Below are 24719 nucleotides of genomic sequence, written 5' to 3'. Positions count from 1 at the left end.
CCCTGCTGTGACACAAGTAGCTCTTTCTCTTGACCAAAAGAGATTGTTAGGCCCTACAGACAGTCACTTTCAGGATGCCGGCAAGAGCACAAATAATCCTCATGGCTACCTGCACGACACCTCCTCACCCCTGGATAGCCTCACCCATATTGTACTGGGATATCTCTCCAGTATGGGGAAACAACTGGGTACAGCCTGATTGGAGGATGCTTGCTTGTCAATAGGCAGAGGCCAAAAAGCTCTTACGAAAAAAATTTAGAAAAAATATATAAATAAAAATAGAAGGTACTCCTCAAATAAAGCCCATTGGAGTAGAAGTTTCATGGATTATTAAAGGAACACTTCAAACAAGCAATAACTAAAGTGGGCAGTGCTGAAAACCAGACAGGAAAGGATTAATTCTGCTTGTATTTAAAAAGACCTGTGACCGGGCACAGTAACTACAGGCAAACTGACTACATGGGTTCTCATCAGAGCTAAAACAGATATGGCCACTGGGATATCAGCAACACTACAAAAACTGGCTGAGACCAGGAAAAGGTACATGCAACATATCCGTTTGTGTGAATACAAAATGTACTGCTGTACAGCAATCAAATGTGTAAAGAGGCAATTTAATAACTTAACCAGAATATCTCACATGTACATTAATTAAACTAAGACAACCTAAAACCAAATAATAGTGGATTAAAAGAGTACAATAAGCAAGACAACTGTCAGTGCATGCAACTTTCTGATAGCAAAACAAAGAACCTGAGTTCGAAAATATATATGATCAGGTTGACCATGCTGGGTAGGAAAGGTTCATAGGTTCAATGGAAAAAAGCACTCCATTAGCTACTCTCTTTCACAAGGTGGTGGTTGGGGAAGACGTATATTAAACACTGTTTAGTTCAGCTAATCTAACATTAAAAGCATTTATGGACATCCTGAGAAACTATGCAAGTAAGACCTTGTGCAAATTGTATAAACATCAACACGTCTATGTCTTTGGGAAACAGGACAAAGACAGCCTCAGTCAATTATGCTAAGGATCACAAAAACAGATTATAAAATATCCCTGAAAAAGAAAAACAAAAAAACAGGTGTGCATGACTGCTGCAATTATGTAGTGTGGAGAAAGGAAGCACACCCAACAGAGACACAGGCTAACCTATGGAACTGAAGAAAAAACACAGGTGATGTTATGAAGGATTTTCTGGAACTTGACAGGGTCAGTGGTGGAGTGCTCTAGAACAAACTGAATTAAAGCATAAAAATGATCACTAAAGAATAAAATGAAGAAAGTGTTCTGAGTCAAAATCTGCAGGTGACAGTCTGCTGTATGAAGCAAGACCATAGGCTTAACTTATACGACATTTTAAAAATTCTACCCCACAGGGAAATCATAATTAAAAAGAAAGCCTGGATATGGCTACTACACTGGTCATTTGTTAAGGCCGAAGTGCTTCTCCTTGACATGATTCAATGTAATACAAAGCATCAAATGTTCAAAACAGCATATGAGATACCCAGCTTGGTACTTAGAAGGTGGGATGTGGCACGTTAATTTGACTATTTTTACACATAAATATGCAAACAAACTGAAGACTTGAATACTCTGTTATTAAGCTAGTTTCACAAAAGCAGTGCTGCATCAACACCTTTAATGATTTGTATATTCATATTTATGATTCAGGCTACTACCAAATGATATGAAAGGGGCACTGATAACAGTGATGGTGGATTTTAAATTAAGGCTATCATTTACAAAGCTATGTAATATTTTACTGCTGCTGCAAACATTCCGGTATGGAATCATGTAGCTTCTTTACCTGATCATTCCATTTGAAGTCTGGGCTGATGCTGAGTCTAACCCTGAGTACAGTACGTGTAATTGGCTGGATGGCTGCTTCCAATGCGATGGAAGGAAGCTGATGGACACACTGTTTGACCTTTAACCCAATATTCACATGATGCAGTATGTGACCTGGAAAAATGATAGAAGGTTAAATAAATTTGAATATATGGAGGAAAATAATATAATCAGACTTGTAAATAAGCTTTTAAGACAAAAGTATTATAGCTTGCTTGTTTTTGCAACATGCTGCACAAATTGCTGACTTCTCTGACCCAACATGTTCAGTTTCTGTAAAGAATAACATAACAGCAAAAATAAGGAAATCAGCATTAGGGTTCTCCATGGTTACTTACTACAAACTTTAAATAGTACACACTACTGTTAACTGCTCAGGAGACAAATGCAAATTTAGGAATACACGTCAACTTCTGGTATGTTCATCTTTGTTAAACTCATGTCTATATTTTTTCAAGGCCTACACATACACAAGACAGTCATATTAAATTATTATATAAAATATTCATACAAATTGCTTTCATCAGCACTAGTTGAAATTTTCAATTCAATGTATATGTTAAAACGTCACCACAATGAAAGAAACAATAAATTAAAGCAGTGTTCTACAGTATTATAATTTTTATAGTGCTAACACTAAAAATGACTGGATGGGTGATCACAGATTCTTACCAGTGATATGCGAATACAGTCTGCTTTATGGGAACACTAGAAGTCTCCCACCAGTATTGGGTGACGTGGCCGAGATTCTTGGTGGTCTTTCTCTGGCCATAAGCACTGTAAAACCTATGAACCTATGACTATGGCAAGTATGCACACGGAAAGCAAAAAACACAAGATATTCTGAAATGAAGAACAGAAGATAAAGACAGCAAACCAGTAAATCTACAAAACAAATCTCACACCAGGTGTAGCGCAGCAAGCAAAATTGTAAACCAAATTCAAACACAATGCAGCAAACAACAGTGAAGCAACAAGCAAAGATAAATCTAAATTCAAAACTTGGAGTTCAAAGTTGGATTTATCTCTGCTTGCTGCATCACTGTTGTTTGCTGCATTGTGTTTGAATTTGGTTTACAATTTTGCTTGCTGCACTACACCTGGTGTGAGTTTTTTGTGGATATTCTGAAATGAGGAAGCACTGAACTCAAAATACAGGTATGCTTCATTTTGTGCATCACACCATAGCTCCTAACCTACCTCAAAAATCAGGACCCTTTTTAAAGAGAAATACTAATTCCCTCATAACAATGATACAGCAACAGGATTTGCAAAGTTATACATTTTCTAAAGAATAAGAAGTCAGTCACCATTAAGACTGGCATTATTTAATGAATATAATCATAGTGTGTCACAAAATCCAGTTTTACAAACAACAAAACAAACTTTTGGGTAAAAATAAGGGAAAACAAAAAGCTGGAAGTCTCACCTATTTCATCTTTTCTCATATCTTTTAGCTTGTCAATAGTAAGTTTCTTTTCTTCTAGCCTTGAAAGAACTGTTCCTGGCAGCACAGAGAACTGACGAAGTGGATTAGCCCAACCCCACAATCGCTTGTCAATAATCTTGCAAAGGTTAAGAAGTCTATATGTCATGGCAGGCCATCGCTTTCGGAGAGCAATTTCAAAAAGACCTCGCACAATTCGAGCTGCATTCTACAAACATGCAGGACAAGAAGAAAACAGTATATATCAAGTAATCTGAACAATGTGCATATATTTATTGAACACATGAAAAAAAAAGTTATGTACTCACCATAATGTTCCATCTGTGTTGTCCATTTTCATTCTTTCTTAATTGTTGGGTTCATTCGGCCACTTTTTCCAGATCGCAGAACACTTGAAACTCTCTAGCTTCTCACTTTACCCATAATTCCCTAGTCACCTAAACATACCTATCTATTTTGATACCCATAGAACTACAGAGCAGTGCAGAATAAGGAAAGGATGGATACTGGGGTTCAAACAAGGAACAGAGGTTCCTCCAAAACCCTTCAATCTTTCCAGGAGCAAAGCAAAGAGGGGGTGGGTTGGAAATTGAGGAAGAATGAAAATGGACAACACCAATGGAATGATATAGTGAGTACATAACTTTTTTATCTGATGATGTCATTTTTATTCATTCCTAAACTGTTGGGACAGAGTCCCCAGATACCTAAAACATGGGAGGACTCTAAGGAAGGATATCCCTGAGCACAACTGAACCAATGGTTGCTCTTCCCCTAGAAACCAAATCTAATTTGTAATGAGCAAAAAAGTTTGAGGATTAGTCCAGGCTGCAGCTGCACAAATGTCATCCAAGGAAGTCCCTGACAAAAAAGGCGGAGGAAGTCACCATAAACCTCATGGTATGGGCTTCTAGTGGTTTTGGTAAAGACAAGGCCTCTTTTTCATAAACAAAAGGTAATACAATCAAGTAAACCATTTGGCAAAAGTCACTTTATAAATTAGTGTGCCTAATTTTGAATCAGAAAAGGAGACAAATAATTGTTTGGATTTCCTCAAATCTTTGGTTCTATGAAGATAGAAATGTACCTATTTGTGAACATCCAAAAGGTGCAACATACATTCTCTTTTTCTGAGAAATTTGGAAAGAAAATTGGAAGGTTAACAACCTGATTAATACTGGTTCCTGGCACCACCTTAGGTAAAAAGGCAGGACTGGTCCATAAAGAAACCCTTTCCTTGTGAAAAATTAAATAAGGAGGTTTAGAATAGAGTCTGAAGTTCTGACGTTCTTTTGGCAGAAGTAACTGCAACTAGGAAAATAATTTTACAGGTCAAAAATGTTAGCGTAGACTTAGCTGATAGTTCAAAGGAGGGTTGGGTCAAGGCTTGAAGAACAAAATTTAAATCCAAAGGCTGAGTAGGATCCCTTAAAGGAGGCCCAAGTAAATAGGTTCCTCTGAGAAAGGCTTTGTAAAGCTTGGCTAAAGCTAAGGTAGAGTTATTTATTCCTATATGAAAGTTAGAAATAGCTGCTAATTCTACTCTGCCAGCAGAGGAGAGAGCCCCATAATTGAAAACTGTAGCTAAAAAATTAAGAACCTTAGAAAATTGGTGCTGAAAAGGGATCCAAATTCTTTTTGTGCACCCAAAAAAATAAATCTTTGCCATTCACTTTTGTAAATATTTCTAGTGGAAGCTTTGCTGGAGGACAACAGAATGTGATGGATGGGTGAAGAGACTCTGAGCTGTCTACCAAACAATGGAACTGGAAAAAAAATGTGGTCAACTTGAGGCCTTAGATGTCCAAATGAATCATGTCTGTTGGGTGAGACAGAAGGTTTGGAGTTGGATCCAGAATCCTGGGTGGGTGTAGAAGATGAGGCCAGTAAGGGGCAATGAGGATAACGATGCTCTTCAATCGAAATGCTTTCTGGAGAAATTTGGGAATGAGAGGTAACAAGGGATAGGATAAAGAAGACCACAGGGCTAATCATGAAGCAGAGCATCCCTCGGTATCTCCCCCAGTGGAGGGAATCATGGAAAGAACCTGTGGCACCTTGTTGTTGAGGGGAGATGCAAAAAGACTGCAGCATGTTTGGCCCCAGCAACAAAAAATCATCTCTGCCGCATTCATGTTGAGAGACCACTCATGAAGCATCAGAATAGACCTGCTCAACTTGTCTGCAACCACACCTGACTTCCCCTGGATGTGCACTGCTATCAGAAAGTGACTGGATGAGCTCGCCCATTGGCATACTCTCATAGCTTCTCAACAAAGAGGGTAAGATCTGCTTCCCTCTTGTTAATATATCAGACCACTGACACATGGCCTGACTGAATTGCAATAGTCCCAGTTGGGATAGAGTCTTGAAAGGCCTGCAATGCTAGCAGGACAGCTTTCATCTCCAGGACACAGATATGCATATTGGTCTCTTCTGGGGACCATGTGCTTTGGACCATCCTTCCCTAGAAGTGCCCCCGACCTAATCTGAGAGGCATCCATGGTCACTGTGGCTTTGAGTTGACGAAGAAAAAAGGGGTGGCCTTTTTGTATTTCACTGGAGTAGATCTACCAGAAAAGGTAATTCTTGCAAGCTTGCTTTATTTTGACTTGACTGGATAGTGGTTGTTGGAGAATAGACCATTGAGTTGCCTGAAGGATTTGCATATAGAATCTTGTCAGCTGTTCAACAGTGACTGCCGCTGACATGGACCTCAATGAGTGAGATGGCCTGACCTGGAACCGAACTGTGTGAATCCAAGACAGAGGGAGAAGCTATTTGCGTGACCATACTGAAAAGAACACAGATGAATTCCAGAGCTTCAGTTGGACTGAGTTGAGATGTGCTGCAATTGACAGATATTCCCAGATGAGAACTCAGCTGGAGTAAGTAGTCCCATGCTTGAATTAGTTGATGCCAGGTTGGAGCAGTCAGGAGCCAGTCGTCCATATATGGAAACACTCAGAATTGTTGCAGTTTCAAGTGAGCTGCAACTACTGCCATGCACTTGATAAACACCCTGGGAACTGTGGCGAGACCAAAGGGTAGTGCTCTGAATTGGTAATGACGGGCTCCCAGCTGGAAGAGAAGAAATAATCTGGATCATCTGTTCATTTTGATGTGATAGTATGCATCCTGAAGATTTACTGTGCACATCCAGTCATCCTTGTGCCGAAACGGAAGAATGGCTGAATCGTGACCATCTGAAACTTTGTTTTTTGAACTGACTGATTTAGTTTGCTGAGATCCAAGATTGGTCTCCAGTCACATGTCTTTTTTGACACTAAAAAGAATTCTGAATAACTTATGGATAATTTCTGGTCTGAGGCGACCTCTTGGATGACTCTTTTCTAGTAGCTTGTGTATTTCTAGTGCTGTAGCTTCCCTCTGACTGGGTGGAGCACCAGGATTTTGTTTGATACTAGTTGGGGTGGATGGGAAAATAGTATTATATAACCTCTGGATATTATCCTCCACACCCACAAATCCTTTGTAATTTCTAGCCAGGCTCTTGGGTGCAGGGATAGACAATCCCTAACTGCCTCCAAAGATGGACAGTTGAGCCTCCTTTCAGGAGCACTGATAGGATCTGTAAAAGGACACACTGACTTTTGAGACCTGAAGTTTGGCATGTTGAATGTCAATTGTCATATGTTTATCATGTTCAACATTCCAACCAACTTTTATTTTGGTTTTTGACTTATTTTGCTCTTTTAATGAAAGAAATGTTCTTCCTTCGGAATTTCGATAGTGGAGGAAAGATGGACATAAGCAATACGGTTCCTGTTTCACTGCCCGCTAACATCTGTGAGGAGGGTAATTGTACACCCTAATTTCTGCTAAATTCATGGACCACTCCACTGAATATTAAGAACTTTTTCCAAAGCTGTGCAACCGGGACTAAAGTGATGAGCCTGACTCTACTTCCTCCACAGGCAAGACCTTTCCATGTACTGTGACTCAGAACAACATAATACACTCTTCTGGATCAGTGATGTAGCCTTGCTCATCTTGTACCCAAAACCATTCCTTGACCTGGTGGCCCTCAACTCTTAGTTGAAAAGCAAAACAAAAAAACAAAAACAAAAAAAACTACTAATCATACCAGCCATACGAGTGGTTTGCTACATCTTCTATAACACATGAAGCTCTAAAAAGGCTTCAATCTTGACAATAAATGCATTATAAACAGATCAGCATCTCACAGTCGCACTCCCTATCATCTTGCACCTAGCGTAGCTGACCCATTCACCCCACCCTACTCATGTTTTTAATGCAGATGGATGCATGTCTGCATCTCAAAACAGTGTACCATATCTGTGGTTATTCTGGATAACATGATCAGTCTAATAGTTTGTACAGCAGAAAATATGTCCAGAAAAAAAATGCACCACATGAAATCTTCAACTGAACAATCTATTGAAGTGTCTCACCGTAGAAATAAACTTTAAAACAAACAGTATATTAATATTTTACTAAAAAATCAGCTTCATTAAATCCATCATAGCACATTACATTCCCAACATATTTCATGTTCAACTAATTTCACTTACTTAAAACTATATTTCCACTGGGGAAAATTCATTCACATGCTACAAATAATATAATCATGCTACAAATAGCATAATAATGCTTCATGTATAAGATACTACCATAACATAAATATAGTAAAATCCATACACTTTTTGTATTAAAAAATGCCAATGTGTTGTTATTCCACTGGTCATTGACCTATTCAACCTTCTGCATTAATTAACATATCAAACCATGAATTAAAACTCTGGGAAGTAGTGCAGCACAGGATACATAATCCTTGACTAAATACATTACAAAATCAGAAGCTGCAGCAGGGGAAGTAGTTTATGCAGTGCCATAAAAATATGTAGAAAAAATAAACATGAAAAGAAATCTGAACTGCGACTAATGAGCAGAAAAACAAACTTTAAAACTTGACTGTATAAAGACTGCTCTCATTTCATGACACCAGTTCCTATTACCATGTGCTCCACACCTACTGAAAGCCAGCATTACTCTCATCTGGCAGTGGAAAAGAAGCACTTGAGTATAAAGTATAATCCCAGTGCAACACAAAGTATGTAATCAGATATGTATAATAAACAAAGCCCATGACATGTTTTTGGTGCCTCAGTTGACTTCTACTGTTATATAAGTGAAAAACAAATAAACAGGACACACAATTATATAAAATGTGCAATATTCTCACTTTATAGAAACTAATTGTTATTCATCTTTTCCTTTCATCTGATTAAAGGGAAGTTTGTTTCAGGACCATAAAATGGCAGTTTAGTAGTTGCATTTTGTGTATCAAGATGCCCAGACAGTAAAAAAAAAAAACCCTCAAGTTTAATAATTTAAGTGGCACAGTTAATGATAGGAAATTATCAGGATTCTGTACCTGGGCAACATATGCAGAGTCTGAGATGAGGGAAAAACTGTCCACTTCTCCTCTGCTGATAAACGTCTGGAGAAGGATGTTAACTTTCCCATAGCCATTTTCTACCCCACCAGCAGCAGGCAACTCACAATAGCTGTCCAGCAAATGTTCCATTTCCTCCATTTCTTCCTCTCTTACCTAAAAAAGAGAGGAAAGTATGACAACAGACACTTACATAAAACTTTCCTTATGAAGCAGTTAAAAAATGTGACTTTCTCTGTTTATATATAAATACACACACACACACACATTATATACATACACATACATACATAAATGTGTGTATGCGTGCACACAAGCATTGTCATTTTTATGTAGGAAAGTTGGCAGATTAGTTGAATAATCATAGAATATAAGAATTTTAATTAATACAGAGCATATGAGTAAATACTTTCTTAATTCACCAAAATTATCTGCACAGAGAACAAAATAACTCTTAGGAGAATCAAACATTCTTACAAAAGTGAAGGCAATACAATCAAGACTGAGGCTACAACAATAAAATAACTACTCAGCAATCCAGAGTGTCAATATATTTACAAATAAATAGCAATGCACTATGTATATGCATGCACTTCTCTTAAGTTATGGTGTCACGTTTATGCGTCTTCCTCCTCCATTCCACACCGACCTGAGATCTTCAATTATCATTCTATAACCCCTTGAGTAATGCCTCCAAGCTCCATCTCATGAAGGGCCAGTTGACACACTCATGTTTGCAAAAATCACCATCTCACACTTGTCAACACCATTTTCTTATACCTACAAATGATAGCCTTCTTTGGCTTGTAGTTGACATCTACATTTTAAAGTCTAAATGCCTTATGCTGTTACTTAACTACACATTAACTGTTTTCTATCCTTAAACAAAACACTACACAAACCAATCAGAAAATGTAAATAAAGCTGTTTACATTAATAACTGCTTCTGAAGTCAGTGCTTTGTATTACGTAGGCCACCTCCATAATTCACAGTTATTAACCCTCAACGTGGAGCTTAGGGTTCTCCTCCACAAATTTAAAAATAGTTCTGCTTTTTTTTTTTCAAACTGCAATTTTTATTATCTTGTGCACCATATACAACCAAGTTGAACACATACAGAAGAAAATACAAAGATGGTGACACAAAATTTGAATAAAAACCATGACAATAACAATAACAATCATTGCTAACTCTAATTCTCCACACCAACTATTTACAATATCTACATTAGTGCTACTATACTCAGGACAGAAAATAGCAACAACAGAACCTTGTGAGTTGTTTGTCAACATACTTGAAGTAACAGGAACAGTGTTAATTCATGACCATTTTGTAAGTCTGAGCTATATTCCAAGACAACCATTTAGTAGTGTGTTTAGTAAAAGGTGCATCAATATCCAGTGTCCAAAATGTGAGTAAATAAAAGCTTGCAAAAATTCTGATAATATTCTCATTTTTTTGCATTTATAATAATTAATCTTTGAGAGGATATGTATAATGAAGCCATATTTCTAAACCCATTTCATGAGAGTTTGGTACGATCTAACCAATTTTTAGTCGTATACAATTTGATTAGTGAGCATATAGTTATTAAAATATGTGCTTTCATACTGGATAATTTAGAGTTCTGCTTTTTCCCTTCTCTCCTTTTAAGGGCATGACCTTGCTACATTTAATCTTCAGTTGATCTAAAAATAGATTTATTCCACTGGTTCAAGTAACCAGTGTACCTTAGCTAGCCAGGCCCAAGGGTGTACATACTCAACTAAGCAGTGAGGGCCACACCTCCAGCAATGTTTCTGTCATGTCATGCTGTCAGCCACTACATGTCATACTGTTACATTCTCTGGAGCATCAAACATGCCACAAAAATACATACTGTGGGCACCAAAAGTGTTGGTCTCAGCACTGGAATTCTAACATTCACATTGATGGTTACTGCAGACAGGCAGCACAAAATGTGGATGGATTTGTAGTTCTCTGCTTTGTATTATTACAGATTACTTGACTGGTATGCACTTTTAACAAAACTCCTTACTTTACATCTTAACTTTCTAGGTCTTCTGTGCATCTCCAACTATATTTGCATATACTAATATCCATCCTCACCAACTCCTACAAAAGTAATCACTGTGGCTTGCCTCTGCCATACCACTTGCATGCCTTATTTGACATGATACAGACTTCACCTTCCAAAATGTTGTCAGCTAACTGGAGGTCATTTTAAATGATGCATGTGACCTTACCTTACCACCTCCAGTATCTCAAGAATTGCTCCAATGAAATGCCTGGCAAACAGTAATGTATAGCGGTTTCTGCTGTGGGAAATCTATTCCAGGACTCACCAAAGATGAAAAAAAGGTTTCTGCATTAGGTCAGTCAAGCAATTTCTTCATTTTCTATTCATAAACATGCCTTAATCCTTCAACTTTATAATGGATCAGTGTATTCTTACTCTCCACCAAGCAACATGCGTTTCTTTGTACATACAAAAGCTCATCTCTCCACTTCATTTGCCTCACTTTCCATCTATGGCCACAGTCAAAAATGATTTAATATGCCTCATCTTCATTGTCAGAAAAGGAAGTTTAAATATTCCAGCAAGACCAATTTCCCTTTCAGTGTTACTCATTTTTAACCATTTATAGAACTCACTATTTCCCTTCATTTAACATAAAGCTGTTTTCTACCTATCCTGCTTACTAGGACTGCACATATTTGCAGGACATACAATTAACAGCTATACTACAACACAAAAACAAACCTAGCCAATTTCCCCTTTAAAGGTGAGAATCAAACGCCATAACTTATCACCGAGGTAAACACCTCAACCATTATGTCAGCCTCCAACCCCGACAGGTTCATAGTTACTAGCCATGCAGTCCTACAGATCTGTAAGGAGTGCAGCACAAATTCCCAATTGCTCCACAGCACTGTCTGGTTAAGAGACTTTCTCAATGTCAGATTGTAGGTAAATGAAGATAAAAAGATTCATACCATGCATCCTTAGCACTGGAAGCAGCTCATTAACAAGTGGGAGCTTACGTCCTCTGCACCAACTACCAGGGCAGCAAATAATAGACAATCAGACTAGTGCATGCCTCACCACTATCCAGACAGTGACCAAAGGTGAGAACCAAACTTTGCACTACGTGTCTTTGAGGTAAACACCTTAATGATTACGCCAACCTCCAAACCTTTGGCTTTGTTCTATGTATGATGTATGTCAGTGACCCATCGATTACAGACAAGCAGAACAGGCTGCAAAACTCTCTTCAGAAATCTTTTTGCTTTAAATCCACCCCCCCCCCCCAAAAAAAGCCACATGCTTTCTCACTTGCTTAATATCTATATGCCTATCTCTTTGAATTACACAGAGTTACATAGAGTTACACATTTATGTTGGTCTCACCTGTGCTCTACAAATTTTGCTGGAACTGAAGAGCCACAGAATGTGGATATCTGGCCTGCAAATATATATATAGCAGCATAACATCTATACAGAAATAAATTTCATGCTCCATCTCAAATATATCATTAGCTTTCTGATGCTAGCATCCTTGTTGGGGGAAAGTAGCACTGACTCTGGTACCAGGAGAACTGAAAAAAGGAACTACCTGACTAGTATTATGCCATACAATAACAAGTTCTGTATGGAATTCTACATGAAAATACCTGCACTGTTAAGATCTGGCACAAAATTTATACCGGAGTGACAAACTCATCAGCTAAGCAACATCTTTTCAGTACTTAGAAAAGGTACCATGTCTCCATGGTCCCTATGGACAAAGACCAAATGCGTGTGTGAATAGAACACCAACCAATATTCTAATAAGGTAATAAAGTATACAGTCTTCAAGGAAACAGTTTACTGGCATGTACCAGACTGGACAAAAGACATTGTGACCTTACAAACAGCATCTTTGTTATTATTTTACAGGACAGTTCTATCACTGACTACAGCCAAGATGAATGTTCATCTAAAGCTGCATTTCAGTAACCATCTAGGAAACACTTCTGACAATTTTAACAGGTAGCTGCATGACTTATTGTAGCTATATCTAATGAGACACAAATCACCTACAGCACCCTCCTCTCACCATGCACACAGATTTTTCCAGTGGTGTACAGGGCTTGGAATAGGATTACATATGGTTTACTATCATAATGCTGAAAAGTACAACATTTGTGGCTAAAATATTTGAATCAGTACCTTGAAAATTGTAATGTCAAATTGTCAACATGTCAAACATGAAAACTGTAACGTTCAACATTCGAACTCTCAAATGTCTAGAATCGAAATTCTGTGTTTGCATTTACATTTTGCAGGGGTCAAGCCACCCTGCACCCTCCCACACCCCCAGCATATTATATATACAAACTCTGAGATCGCACTGCAGTGAGGAAAATGGTAAATTTCCTGATTCGCAATGTACGTCAATCTCCATACATAACATCAACCTCATATCAGCGAATGACCACTCACATTCACTAAAGCAAATTCGAGCACTTTCAGTTCGGCATTACAAAAACTGGGATACACGCATTCAATTATCCCATTTTCACATAAATGCCATTCCACATATGACAGTATATATATATATATATATATATATATATATATATATATATGTGTGTGTGTGTGTGTGTGTGTGTGTGTGTATGTGTGCGTGGGGGGGTATGATGCCAAATCCTGTTATATAAATATTTTTCCTTAAAGTCTTTTTTAGCTAAAAAAAATGTTTAATGAACTGCCTCTCACTAAATCTGTCTGTAATCAGTTTATTTTAACATTACAATAAAAAAATCAAGAGATACAGCCTGCAATCTATGAGGGTTCTTCCAGTCTTTGGGTTTGAAACAGATTTCAGTTTTATTTTACTTATCCCTTTGTTGATCAGGTTAGTTTCACTAGGCTAGTGGCCACTTTCCAGGGGAGACTTAAGGCATTATTTGCACTACTAGCGGGAAATCTAACCACAGCGTGGGGGAACTTCCATATACTTTGGAGCAACTCAATGGTGCTGGAGGGCTCCGACAGCAGCAAGAAAGAGGACTAAGTGAGGCAACATCATGGAGGACGAGAGAAAAGCTATGGAGATGGAAAATGAGAATTTGGAGAAAAATTTGTCCAAAAAAATTATCAGAAAGCAGATAAATGTTCCTGTATGGTGGATGATACAAATGAGCAGTGGTGCAGCTATCATAATTGGAAAAAGAAGGGTTTGCAGCTGACGTTCAGTTGAAAATAATCAAGCAAGATGATCTAGATGACAGTTCTGCTGTTTCATGGGGCCAGATGGCAAATCATTTTTTCTGAAGTGCTACGGAATTTAAAGTGAAGATGAAACCAGGTGATATGGCAGAAGTGAATGCAACCATTAAAACTTATGCAGTGTTGACAAAAAGTAAAGTAGGAAAGCAGCAACAAACTGAGGAGGAGTTTGGTTTTGTGGCAGCAGAAAAATGCAGTAATTAAAACATATGCAGCAGTGACAGGAGGCAAAGGAGAGCAGAACATACTAAGTAAAACTGCATTTAAAAAGAATAACAGATCTTTTTAAGAATAAGAACAAAAATGATACTAATAGATATGTATAGGACAATATGATAACTTCTACGTTTTTAAAGCTCAAGAAATTGGGACTTTTCTACATATAGGGACAGAGACATTTTGTAAGATAACTTCAGAAACTGTGGGACTGTTGATGAAGTTTCTAGAACTGTGCAATCAAAAGGAAGAAGGGACATTTGTCCATGGAACAATTTGTTTTCTGGCAGTAAATCAACTTAAAAATGTTACTATGCTAAAAAATTGCATGCGGAGTTTGTGTGAAACTGGCAACAACACTGCGAAAGTTATACGGACTAGAGGGTTGAGGATGGAAGATGTTTTGAAATGTGAAAAAAGACATGGAACACTTGACAAATGTTATTTTTGTGGTTGATCATAGAAGGACATTAAGATATACTGGCTAGCCTGAATCATGTTTCTTTGGAGGGGACTTTCCTCATTTAATTAATGATTGCGACAAGGTACAATACAACTAGTATGGGGAGAAAGGGCATACAGAAAGAATGTGCATGGCTGAATGCAAATAGTGTTAAAAAGAGACACTTACGGCTGGATTGTTAAGAGCAAACAGTAAATAATCAAAAAGAAGGGGAAAGGGAAGAAAGCATGCATGAGGAAGGACAACAAGATGATGTGGGAAAGGGTGAGCTAGGTGAAGAAACTGTACAAGAAGAAAAATACGGATGGGGAAAGGGAGGATAGAGAGTGCATACAGGAAGAGAGGTCAGAAGAAGGGAGTGACACTAAATTTTGTTTCAAGTTCTAGACAGTGAAAAATCTGATTCTGATGATCAAAGATTATTTGAAAATAAACCCAGGCACACATATTCAACAGGGAAAGTGTAAAAATAAGAAAATTAGAAGTTATGTACTCACCATAACGTTCCATCTGAGTAGGTGTATTCATTTGTCTGCAACCTGTGGGTTATGGTTTACCACCTATGGATCCAAGCTCTCAGCTCCTCCCCTCACCCATAATGCCCTGCTCTACCCTCATGACCTCAGATCGAGTTTGCCAACAGCAAAAACACCCTGAAAAGGGTAACACATAATATGCAGGAAACTGAAAGGCCAGGGGATAGATGGTTGCAGACAAATGAATACACCTACTCAGATGGAACGTTATGGTGAGTACATAACTTCTAAATCTGAAGTAGGAGATTCATTTGTCTGCAACCTGTGGGACAGAGTCCCCAGCTACCTGAATCTTGCTGGGCGCCATCATGGAAGGATATTCCAGAGCAAGCCAAATGATGCTCTACCCCTAGATGCAAGATCCAACTTATAGTGGGAAATAAAAGTATGAGATGAAGCCCATGTGGCTGCTGCACAAATATCATCTAGAGGAATCCTAGCTTTAAAGGCTGCCGAGGTAGATACTGACCGTGTTGAATGGGGCCTTCCTGAAGCTTGATAAGCCAATAAGATGCACTGTGAAATCCAGGACAGAGAAACTTTAGAAATTGGCTTGCCCAAATTAAATTTAGCAAAGGAAATAAACAACTGGTCGGATTGCCTATGACCAGCCGCTCTGTTTAGATAAAATCTAAGTTGCCTGTGAACATCTAAGGAGTGAAGCTTGTATTCACCTTTGTTTTCATATTTAGGAAAGAAAACAGGGAGGTTAATGGACTGATTAATGTTTGCTTCAGAAGCTACTTTAGGAAGAAAGGAAGGTTGGTCCTGAGGTAAACACGGTCCGGATGAAATACCAAGTAAGGAGGTTTAGCTGATAATGCTTGGAGCTCTGAAACTCTCTTGGCCGATGTAATGGCTACTAAAAAGGCTGTCTTGAAAGACAAGAATTTGAGATCCACCGTAGCCGCTGGTTGGTGGTCAAGGCCTGGAGAACTAAGGAGAGGTCCCAAGGAGGAACCGCTTGTTTTACAGGGGCCCTGAGAAGGAAAGTACCTTTAAGGAAAATTTTACACAACTTGGCTGACATGAGTGGATTAGAGTCATGGCCAACGTGATAATGAGAAATTGCCGCCAGTTGTACTTTGACTGTGGAACTGCTGGCACCATCGTTAAAAAGAGTGGTTAGAAAGTCAAGCACTAAAGGGAGAGGAACCGTGAAGGGATTCAGGCCTTGACCGTTTCCACTTGCTGCGGTAGACCTTCCTAGTGGACGGTTTATGAGCTGCCACCAGGATTGCCTTAACAGGTGACGAAATACCGAGTCCTGATCAAGAGTGGAACTGGAGCAGCCAAGCGGTCAGCTTCAGGTTGTCCAGGTTTGGAGGAGGTATGCAGGATGGGTGGGATATCAGATCCGGAATGGGATCTAGAATCCAAGGAGGATTCACCGAGTGAGACCTTAGAAAGGGGAACCAGATCTGTTGAGGCCAAAATGGAGCAATGAGAATCATTCTGCAACCCACCCGAGAGGCTTTCTGAAGAACTTGGAGCATCAGAGGCAAGGGTGGATAACAGAAGACCGGGTGGCCAAGCATGCACCAGAGCGTCTCTTGGAGAACCTCCTGGAGGGGGTATCAGAGCGAAAAACTGTCGCACTTGGTGTTTGAGGGAGAGGCATGAAGGAGTTCCCCACCGTGCGAATATGCGTTCCGCTACTTGAAAATTGAGAGACCACTCGTAAGGGGTCAGAATGGTGCGACTGAGCTTGTCCGCCAGGATGTTGGACCGACTCCAGAATGTGCGTTGCTATTAGAAAGCGGTTGGTGGAGATTGCCCATTCCCAAACTCTCATGGCTTCTGGTAAGACCTTGTTCCCTTGCTTGTTGATGTACCAGACAACAGACATGTTGTCCGATTGAATCGCAATTGTTCCCAAGGGAAGAAAGTCCTGAAGTGCTAGCAACGCTAAGAGCACTGCTCTAATCTCTAGAACGCTGATATGCAGTAAGGTCTCTGTATCGCTCCACGTGCCTTGAACGGTCCGGCCATAAAATGCCCCCACCCGAGGTGGGAGGCCCGTGGTCACCGTGGCGAGAGGGAGAAGCACAAAATGGGCGGCCTCCGTGGAGATCTGGGGAGTGAAGCCACCACAGGAGGGACAAGCCTTGCTGATCGCAATGGGATGATGCATAGAGAGCAAGGTATGACCATTGTACTAAGAGAGTCCACTGGAGGACGCGCATATTGAGCCTGGCAAGAGGAAGAAGTGCTATAGCAGACGCCATGGACCCTAGAGCCCTCAGGACCAACTCCGCCGGAACAGAACTTGAGTGGAGAATGGCCCGCACCTGGAGCTGCAGATTTTGAACTCTGTCCGCAGTGAGGAAGGCTCTTAAACTCCTTGTGTCTAACCTGGCCCCTATAAAATCTAAGAGCTGTGTGGGCACCAGGTTGGATTTCTTTGTATTTATTGTAATGCCCAGAAAGGGAGCAAGATGGAGAAAGGAGTCTCCAATAATAGTAGATGCCTTGTTGGGGCGTAAGAAGCCAGTCGTCCAGGTAGGGAAGACCTGCACCCCTGAAGCCTCAGGTGGGCCGCTACCACTGCTAATACTTTGGTGAACACCCTGGGGCTGTGGTGAGACCAAAGGGAGACCCGAACTGGTAGTGACTGGCTCCCAGCCGAAAGGAGGAACCTCCTGGAGCGCCTGTCCATCAGGATGTGGTAGATCTTTGAGGTCTATAGAGCACATCCAGTGATTTTCTCCCAGAAGGGGAGAATAGATTGCAGAGTGACCATTCGAATTTTTCCTTGGGGACTGCCAGATTCAAGAGAGAAAGGTCTAGAATTGGTCTTAGTTCCCCGTCTTTTTGGCACTAAAAGAACCTGGAGTAGAACCCTGATCCGATCTGGTCTGGGGAACGGGCTGGATGGCTCTTTCTTTAGCAGATGGCCAATTTCTGCCAAAGCGGCCTCCCGTTGACCGGGTGGAACGCCTGGGAGGGACTTCAACTTTGGTAAGTGAAGAAAGGGATGCGTATCCTCTGGATATGATTTGGAGAACCCAGCGTCTGATGTTATGGACTCCCATGCCGCTAGGTGCCCTCCCCCGACTGCCTCCAGAGTGGAGCAGCCGGGCAACCCTCAGGGTTGGCCGCTCAGAGAAAGGTTCTCTGGACCCGAAGTTCCTGGGAGACCCTCTGCCTCTAGGGCGGCGTCCTCCCTGTCCTCCTCTGCCATGGAAGGACTGGTTGTCCGGAGCAGGCTGGGATTGTTGCGACTTCGAACCACATCCTCTTCTGACCATTTTGGTTCCTAGAGTAGGGCCTCTGGGGTGCAGAGAAGCGGATTCGACGGCAGACAGCGCCTTCCGTCCTTCTCGCCTGGGTCAAGGTGTCGAACGGTTTTGCCAAAGAGGGCAGAACCATCAAAGGGGCGCTTTGAAGGGCTCAGAAAATCGCAGTGACGGAGCCAGGCCTGACGCCAGTGACTAGGCCTGCCCTGCGGCTCTAGCGGCGCCTTCCGTAGCATGGGAGAGTAGCCGCATAGAGGTATTAGTAACTGATCTAAGAGTGGCCATGCGGGTGGAGTGCAGCATCCTGTCCTCCTCCGACATGGACTCTGGGGGAGATGCAGCGTATTCTTTAATGAGATCTCGCTGCATCCTAATGACGTGCCAGGTAGTTCAGCGCCCGAAGGTCGCTGAACTAAACATCCGCTTCCCCTGCGGTCCATCATCCGACACTCCTTGCTCGGGATGGACTGAGGGACTCTCCTGAGCACGTTCCCTCTTGGTGGCGCCGCCAACATGGCATCTACCGGAGGCCCCTTACTCCAATGGGCACGGTCGGACGGTGGGCTGAGGATCCTATCGGGCCTCTTAGGGATTGGCTCCACGGTGTCCGGTTCCTTCCACGCCCTGGTGGTAATGAGGTCCACCAGGGGGTCGGCAGGAGGGGACACCCAAGAGGTAGACGGGCCCGCTTCAAATGCCTCCAAGAACACGGACTCGTCCGAGGAAGACTTGGGGGCAGACCACCGAGCATTTCCATGATGTCCCCAAATGAGACATCCTTGGGGGGTGACCGTGGGGAGCCTTCCCCTTCCTCCAAGTCCGTGTCTTCCGTGAGAGACTCGGGGGAGTCAATGTGCCTCCTTTTTGCTGCTATGAGGAACATCCTCTGGGGCTGTCAGAGGACTCCTCGCAAGCAGCAACCTGTTCCAATGGAGCAGCTTGGGGCACAGAAGCGGGCTGTCCCAAGGGCCGGATGGTGGAAGCCTGACCCAGTGCAGAGGGAGCGCGGGACGGAGCCGAAACAAGTGCCGGGGTCCGGAGACCCTCAACAGGGCCCTCTCCACTACATCAAATGCCGAAGGGAGCCGACCTCGACCAAAGGATCCGACAATCGCCCCTCGGATCCGAAGAGTGGATCGGAGCCGGCGGGCGCCGGATCCGGCGACAGTGCGCTCCGACACAGACGGCGCTGAAGGAGCACTGATCCCCGGATCCGAGGCTCGGATCCAGGCTCCAGGTCGAATCCGATGCACTCGAGGGCAGGGTCGGATCCGGTACAAAGTACTATCGGTGCCGACCCACCCCAGCTCGAAGCTGCTCGGCTCCAGCTGCTCCGGGTAGCGGGTCGGAGAAGGAGCAATCGGTCTGAAAAAGGGTGTTGAGCTCCCCAGAGAGGCAAGAGCACTCCCATCTGCATCTGGGCCTGGATGAACCTTCTCATCATCTGGTCCAGATCAGCATCCGAAGGCTATAAGGCTACCGAGGTAGGCCTGGAGTGCCTCCTCGATAGCCTCGACGGAGATCGGGTCTCCTCTTCCTCAGGTCCCGTGAAAAACACACTGGAGACCGGAGCCGAAGGAGGAGACCGAGCCGACAATGGAGCCGACAAGAAGCCCGCTTGGCTGGCGGGGCCGAAACAGAGGTCTCGGCCCGCCGCTTATGGTGCTTCTCCCTCCGGTCCCTTTCTAGCATCCCTCTCCTCCGAACCAGAAACGGGAGGTTGAGTCCCAGGAGGAGGAGGCGCCGCAGAAGGAATAACCGTGGTTACTCCCGAAGCGGAGGTCGGAGCCGAGTCCGGCGGTAAAAGGCCCGCCAAAACAAGCTTGGACCTCCGCTCCTTCAATGCCCTGGGGTTGAACCCTGCACAAATGGAACATCCAGATGTGAGGTGTTCAACCCCCAGGCAGTGTGGCCATCAGCTGGGGAAAGCTTATGGCCACACTTAGAAAAAATAGATTTGGGTTGCTCTGACATCCCAATCTATAACAGTAGTTACTAAAACTAAAAAGTAACTACAACACAAAACACTCACAGGCCCAACACACACACACTACGCTAACAGCGAGGGGAGGGATATAACTTTTAGATTAACTCTAAAAAAGTAAATATACCAAAGGAGGAACCTACACTTTCACACAAAAAAACAATAAAATCTCTTAAATTTTGAAATTTAAACACAGAAAACTAGCACTTAGCTTGAGAGCTTGAGAAACAATCCGGTCACCATGCGCGGCAAACGAGATCTGAGGTCATGAGGGTAGAGCAGGGCATTATGGGTGAGGGGAGGAGCTGAGAGCTTGGATCCATAGCTGGTAAACCATGCCGGTTTAGGGTTACCACCTGTCCCACTTTGCGAGGGACAGTCCCTCTTTGGGCAGTTGTGTCCTGCAAATAAATTGTAAAAATGGCAAATGTCCTGAGATTTTAGGGTAAAATTATTTCCTATATTTTATGTAATAGTTACATTCTGTATCTGAAACACCTAAATGTTATAAGAAACAGAATAAGCAACTGAAATGCTACAATAATAAGCTTTTATTTAGGCAAAAAAAAGAAGTTCTGTCCTTTGTACTGGCCGTGGGTATGTTTTGGCCTTCAAAATCTGACGTTTGTACCAAAAATGTCCCACTTTGGGCATTTGTAAAGGTGGCAACCCTATGCCGGTTCGGATCCGATATCGGATCCATAACCCACAGGTTGCAGACAAATGAATCTCCTACTTCAGATTCAACATTTAAAAATATTTCCCTAAACACAAGAAAGAAAGGCAACAATTTTAGGGTACTTACTGTAAATGTGAATAGTTTTATTAACACCGTAAGTAGAAAAGAGATACAGGAATGATGTACTACATATGATGTGGATGTTATTCTGTTAGAGGCTGCAAGATTCCTGACAAGTGAAGAAAGACTGCAAACATATAATACGGAACTTACAAAGTGAAAGTTTTTCATGTGTGGCTGTGTTCAGTAAAAAAGCAATGAAAATACTAGGTGCAACACTGATAAGGATGGGAATGTTAACTATTGTGGCTGTGAAGTGGAGAGGACATGTTTATAGAACTGTACAATCATACACATATATAACTTACAAGAAAAGACGGTCTGTTTCAACAAATATTAGACAATATGGAAGTCCACGTGAAAACTATAATTACAGGGGACTTTGTGATTTAAGGGGAAAGGAAAATACAAGTAGTAATAAAATGTGGTAAATGAGCTATATGGAACACGTTAAAGAAGGGGGAACTTGGATATGAAAATGATTATTTTGTATTATCGGAAGACTTGAGTATAGCAGAAAGAGAAACAATTGTGATAGGTTTATCAGACCATTTAGCAATATGGATGGAGGTGATGGAAGAGAGTATGGGGAAATTCACAGAAACGTCTTACAGAATTTAGCGAACAATACAAGAGAGTATTATATATGGAAAAAGAAATGAAGAAATAATTAAGGCAATACTGTTTAGGCAGAGGTACTATTTACAAGGAAGGAGGCAGCTGCATATTTGGGTAAAACATTAAATGAGGATATTAGTATAATGAGGGAAATGAAAAATATAAAAGGAGAGGCAAAAAGAACACAAGAGCAGATTATGAGCACTAATACAGCATGTGGAAAATATGTACAAAAGAGTAAAATGATGGAAAATAAGAGAACGGAAAAGAAAAAGTTTGCAGAGCAAGTTAGTGACGACTATGAAAAAGAAATTACTATTATTGAATTAGATGAAATACTTAGGAAAGTAAATGGGAGAATAATACAGAGAACAATGGAAGGGAAAATTAATAATATTACGGAAGAACATATATGTGGTATAAAAGGGAAGGGATGTCAAAAATTACTATAAGTTGTGGCAGAAATTGTAAATGATATTACAGGAAAAGGGGATATAGTGAAACTTATGGTAGGTGCATTAGCAAGGCATTTCATACAGCACAACATGATGCTTTGTGGGATGTTATGGAATAGGTAACAGAATTAGAAGAATGTATATGTCAGCATATCAAAATAATAGAGAGACTGTTAGTGAATGGGTAGCTGAGTAAAGAAATATGCATGAAGTGTGGTATAAGACAAGGATCTCCCATGAGTGGAATACTGTTTGGGCTGGTAATGAATGTGATAGAGAGCTATGGTAGATATGGGATGCAAAAGGAGGTGGTGATACCAGTGGTTCTGACTTATGAAAGCAATATAGGTGTAGTTATTAAGGGCAAAATATGGCTGAAGGAAGTGCTGGTTTGCATGAATGAATGTTTAAAGGAAAAGGGAATGACCGTGAATAAAGATTAAAGCAAGGCTTTAGGTGATGTGGAGAAAACTGGAAGTATTTTTCAATGAATGAAGCATCTTTGCTGGGGATAAAATTTGAGAAAAAATATGTAGTTACGAAACAATGGGAAAATTTCATAAAATAAATTTTTCTTCTGTGGAGGACGTATAGATTAATGTTCAAGAAAAAGGTTTATCTGGTGAATTTGGAATTAATGGGAAAATGACAAATGCTCATATGATTCCAGTAAAATATGAAAAAGAAATTGTGCAATTGTTTTCTTTCATATAGGGTTCAAGATTAAACTCATTTTAAAGAGATTTGTTGTATATGAGTGAAGATGGAGGACTGGGGTTACTAAATCCAGTTGTTTTATTCAGCTTAAACTTGTATAGAAAATTAAAATGGGTGAAGAAAGAGAATGAGAATTTAATAGTGAGAATATTGAAATACAAGTACAAAAAGTCCAGATGATGATGAAAATAAAAAAGAGAAAGAACATGTAAATGAAAAAATTAAAAATTATGAAGAAAATTACGTACATGGAAGATAAAACAATTATGATACAGAGAAAGATAGAAAGATGCAGTATAATAATGTGATGAAAATGTCATGCAAATCCATGGTACAATTTGCCAAAAGAAACTATTAAAGTAAAGTAAAAGTGGTGTACCAAGATAGTAAAGTGTCAGGATTTTCTATGGAGACTGGTAATAAATAAATAATTAGCAATGGACAATATGCTATATAAAAAGAAAACAAAGTGTGTGTTTATTTTTTGAAGAGGACAAGACAACAGGGAATAGGTTCATAGGTAGGTACTAGGCTATCGGCCCTAGGGCCTATATAAGCCTAGCCATAAAGATTCCCTGGCTTTTGCCATCCAAAAAAATTATTTTCCTCTGCCCCTGTCGAGCAGAGCCACAGGAGTGATCCCCGGGGTGAATTTCGTATTTCCCATCCAATCATAAAGATTTTTCTTAAAGAGGGCTAATGAGGTGCTCTGCTTGACATGAAGGGGCAGTCTGTTCCAGAGTATGGGAAGTCTCTGGGACAAGAACCTATCCCTCCAGCATGTTTTGTTTATTGTGGTGACAAGGTTTAGGTCCCTGGAGGGATTGGGATTTCTTTAAATGTAGCATGTCTAACAGCTCTGGCTTTGACATGGCTTGTATGTTAGGCAGAGATCGCCTCTGAGTGGCGAATGTTTGTTTTTTTTTTTTTTTTTTTTTTTTTTATTGAAAGGTAAAAACATAAAAGAGTGGTAAACTCTGGAAAAAGCCATGTGAAGAATTTTGAGAATAACAATGACAATACAGATAAGAATATAATTATGTAAGGATAATCGAAGAAATAAGAATAAGAAGAAGGAATGTGAGAAGACTAGATAAGACTACTTTATGTAATACTGTTCATTCGGAATGAAAGATAATGATTTTTTGTTTAATGGGAAATTAGTTTGGCAGATGCATTGAGAAAAAATCAGATTATGTTTGTGGAAGTAGTAGTGGGGGTCAATTATGGAACAACAACAATGAGAACATAATAAATATGATAAACAGTAATACCTAGAAATGTGTACACTATATACATATACATATATATATATATATATATATATATATATATATATATATACATACATACATACACACACACACACACATATATATATATATATATATATATATACGTATATACACGTGTGTGTGCACACTTGTTAATGTATACAGTTTGTAAGTATGCAAATAATGTTGTGTTAAATAAAGGATCCCTACTCTTTTTGACAGATGCTGTGGGGATCTTTTACATTCACCTGAGCTACCACCAAGTCAAGCAGATGGGACCTCAATTTAATGTATCATCTGAAGGACAGCACGCTCAGGAGTGCAGCACCTACCTAATGCTGCACTACAATGTCAGCAATTTGGAAATGACTCCAATCACCCAGACTGAGAATAAAACTCG

At 40.7% G+C, this 24719-nt stretch overlaps 1 protein-coding gene across 1 annotated transcript in view; it reads right to left on the bottom strand.

Moving 5' to 3' along the window:
* Positions 1–24719, bottom strand: part of ASCC3 (activating signal cointegrator 1 complex subunit 3) — a 4485173-nt gene that overhangs the window by 1252935 nt on the left and 3207519 nt on the right. The window contains exons 18-20 of the mRNA XM_044069284.1: positions 8722–8898; positions 3285–3510; positions 1815–1969 (exon numbers count right to left, since the gene is read on the bottom strand). Coding sequence (XP_043925219.1) covers positions 1815–1969; positions 3285–3510; positions 8722–8898 — 558 coding nt within the window. The remainder of the gene's footprint in view (positions 1–1814; positions 1970–3284; positions 3511–8721; positions 8899–24719) is intronic.

Source organism: Protopterus annectens, chromosome 1.part0 (genome assembly GCF_019279795.1).
Source record: "Protopterus annectens isolate FY-2018-M chromosome 1.part0, PAN1.0, whole genome shotgun sequence".
In the NCBI taxonomy this organism is placed as follows: Eukaryota; Metazoa; Chordata; order Ceratodontiformes; family Protopteridae; genus Protopterus; species Protopterus annectens.
This window is presented reverse-complemented; position numbering and strand designations above follow the sequence as displayed.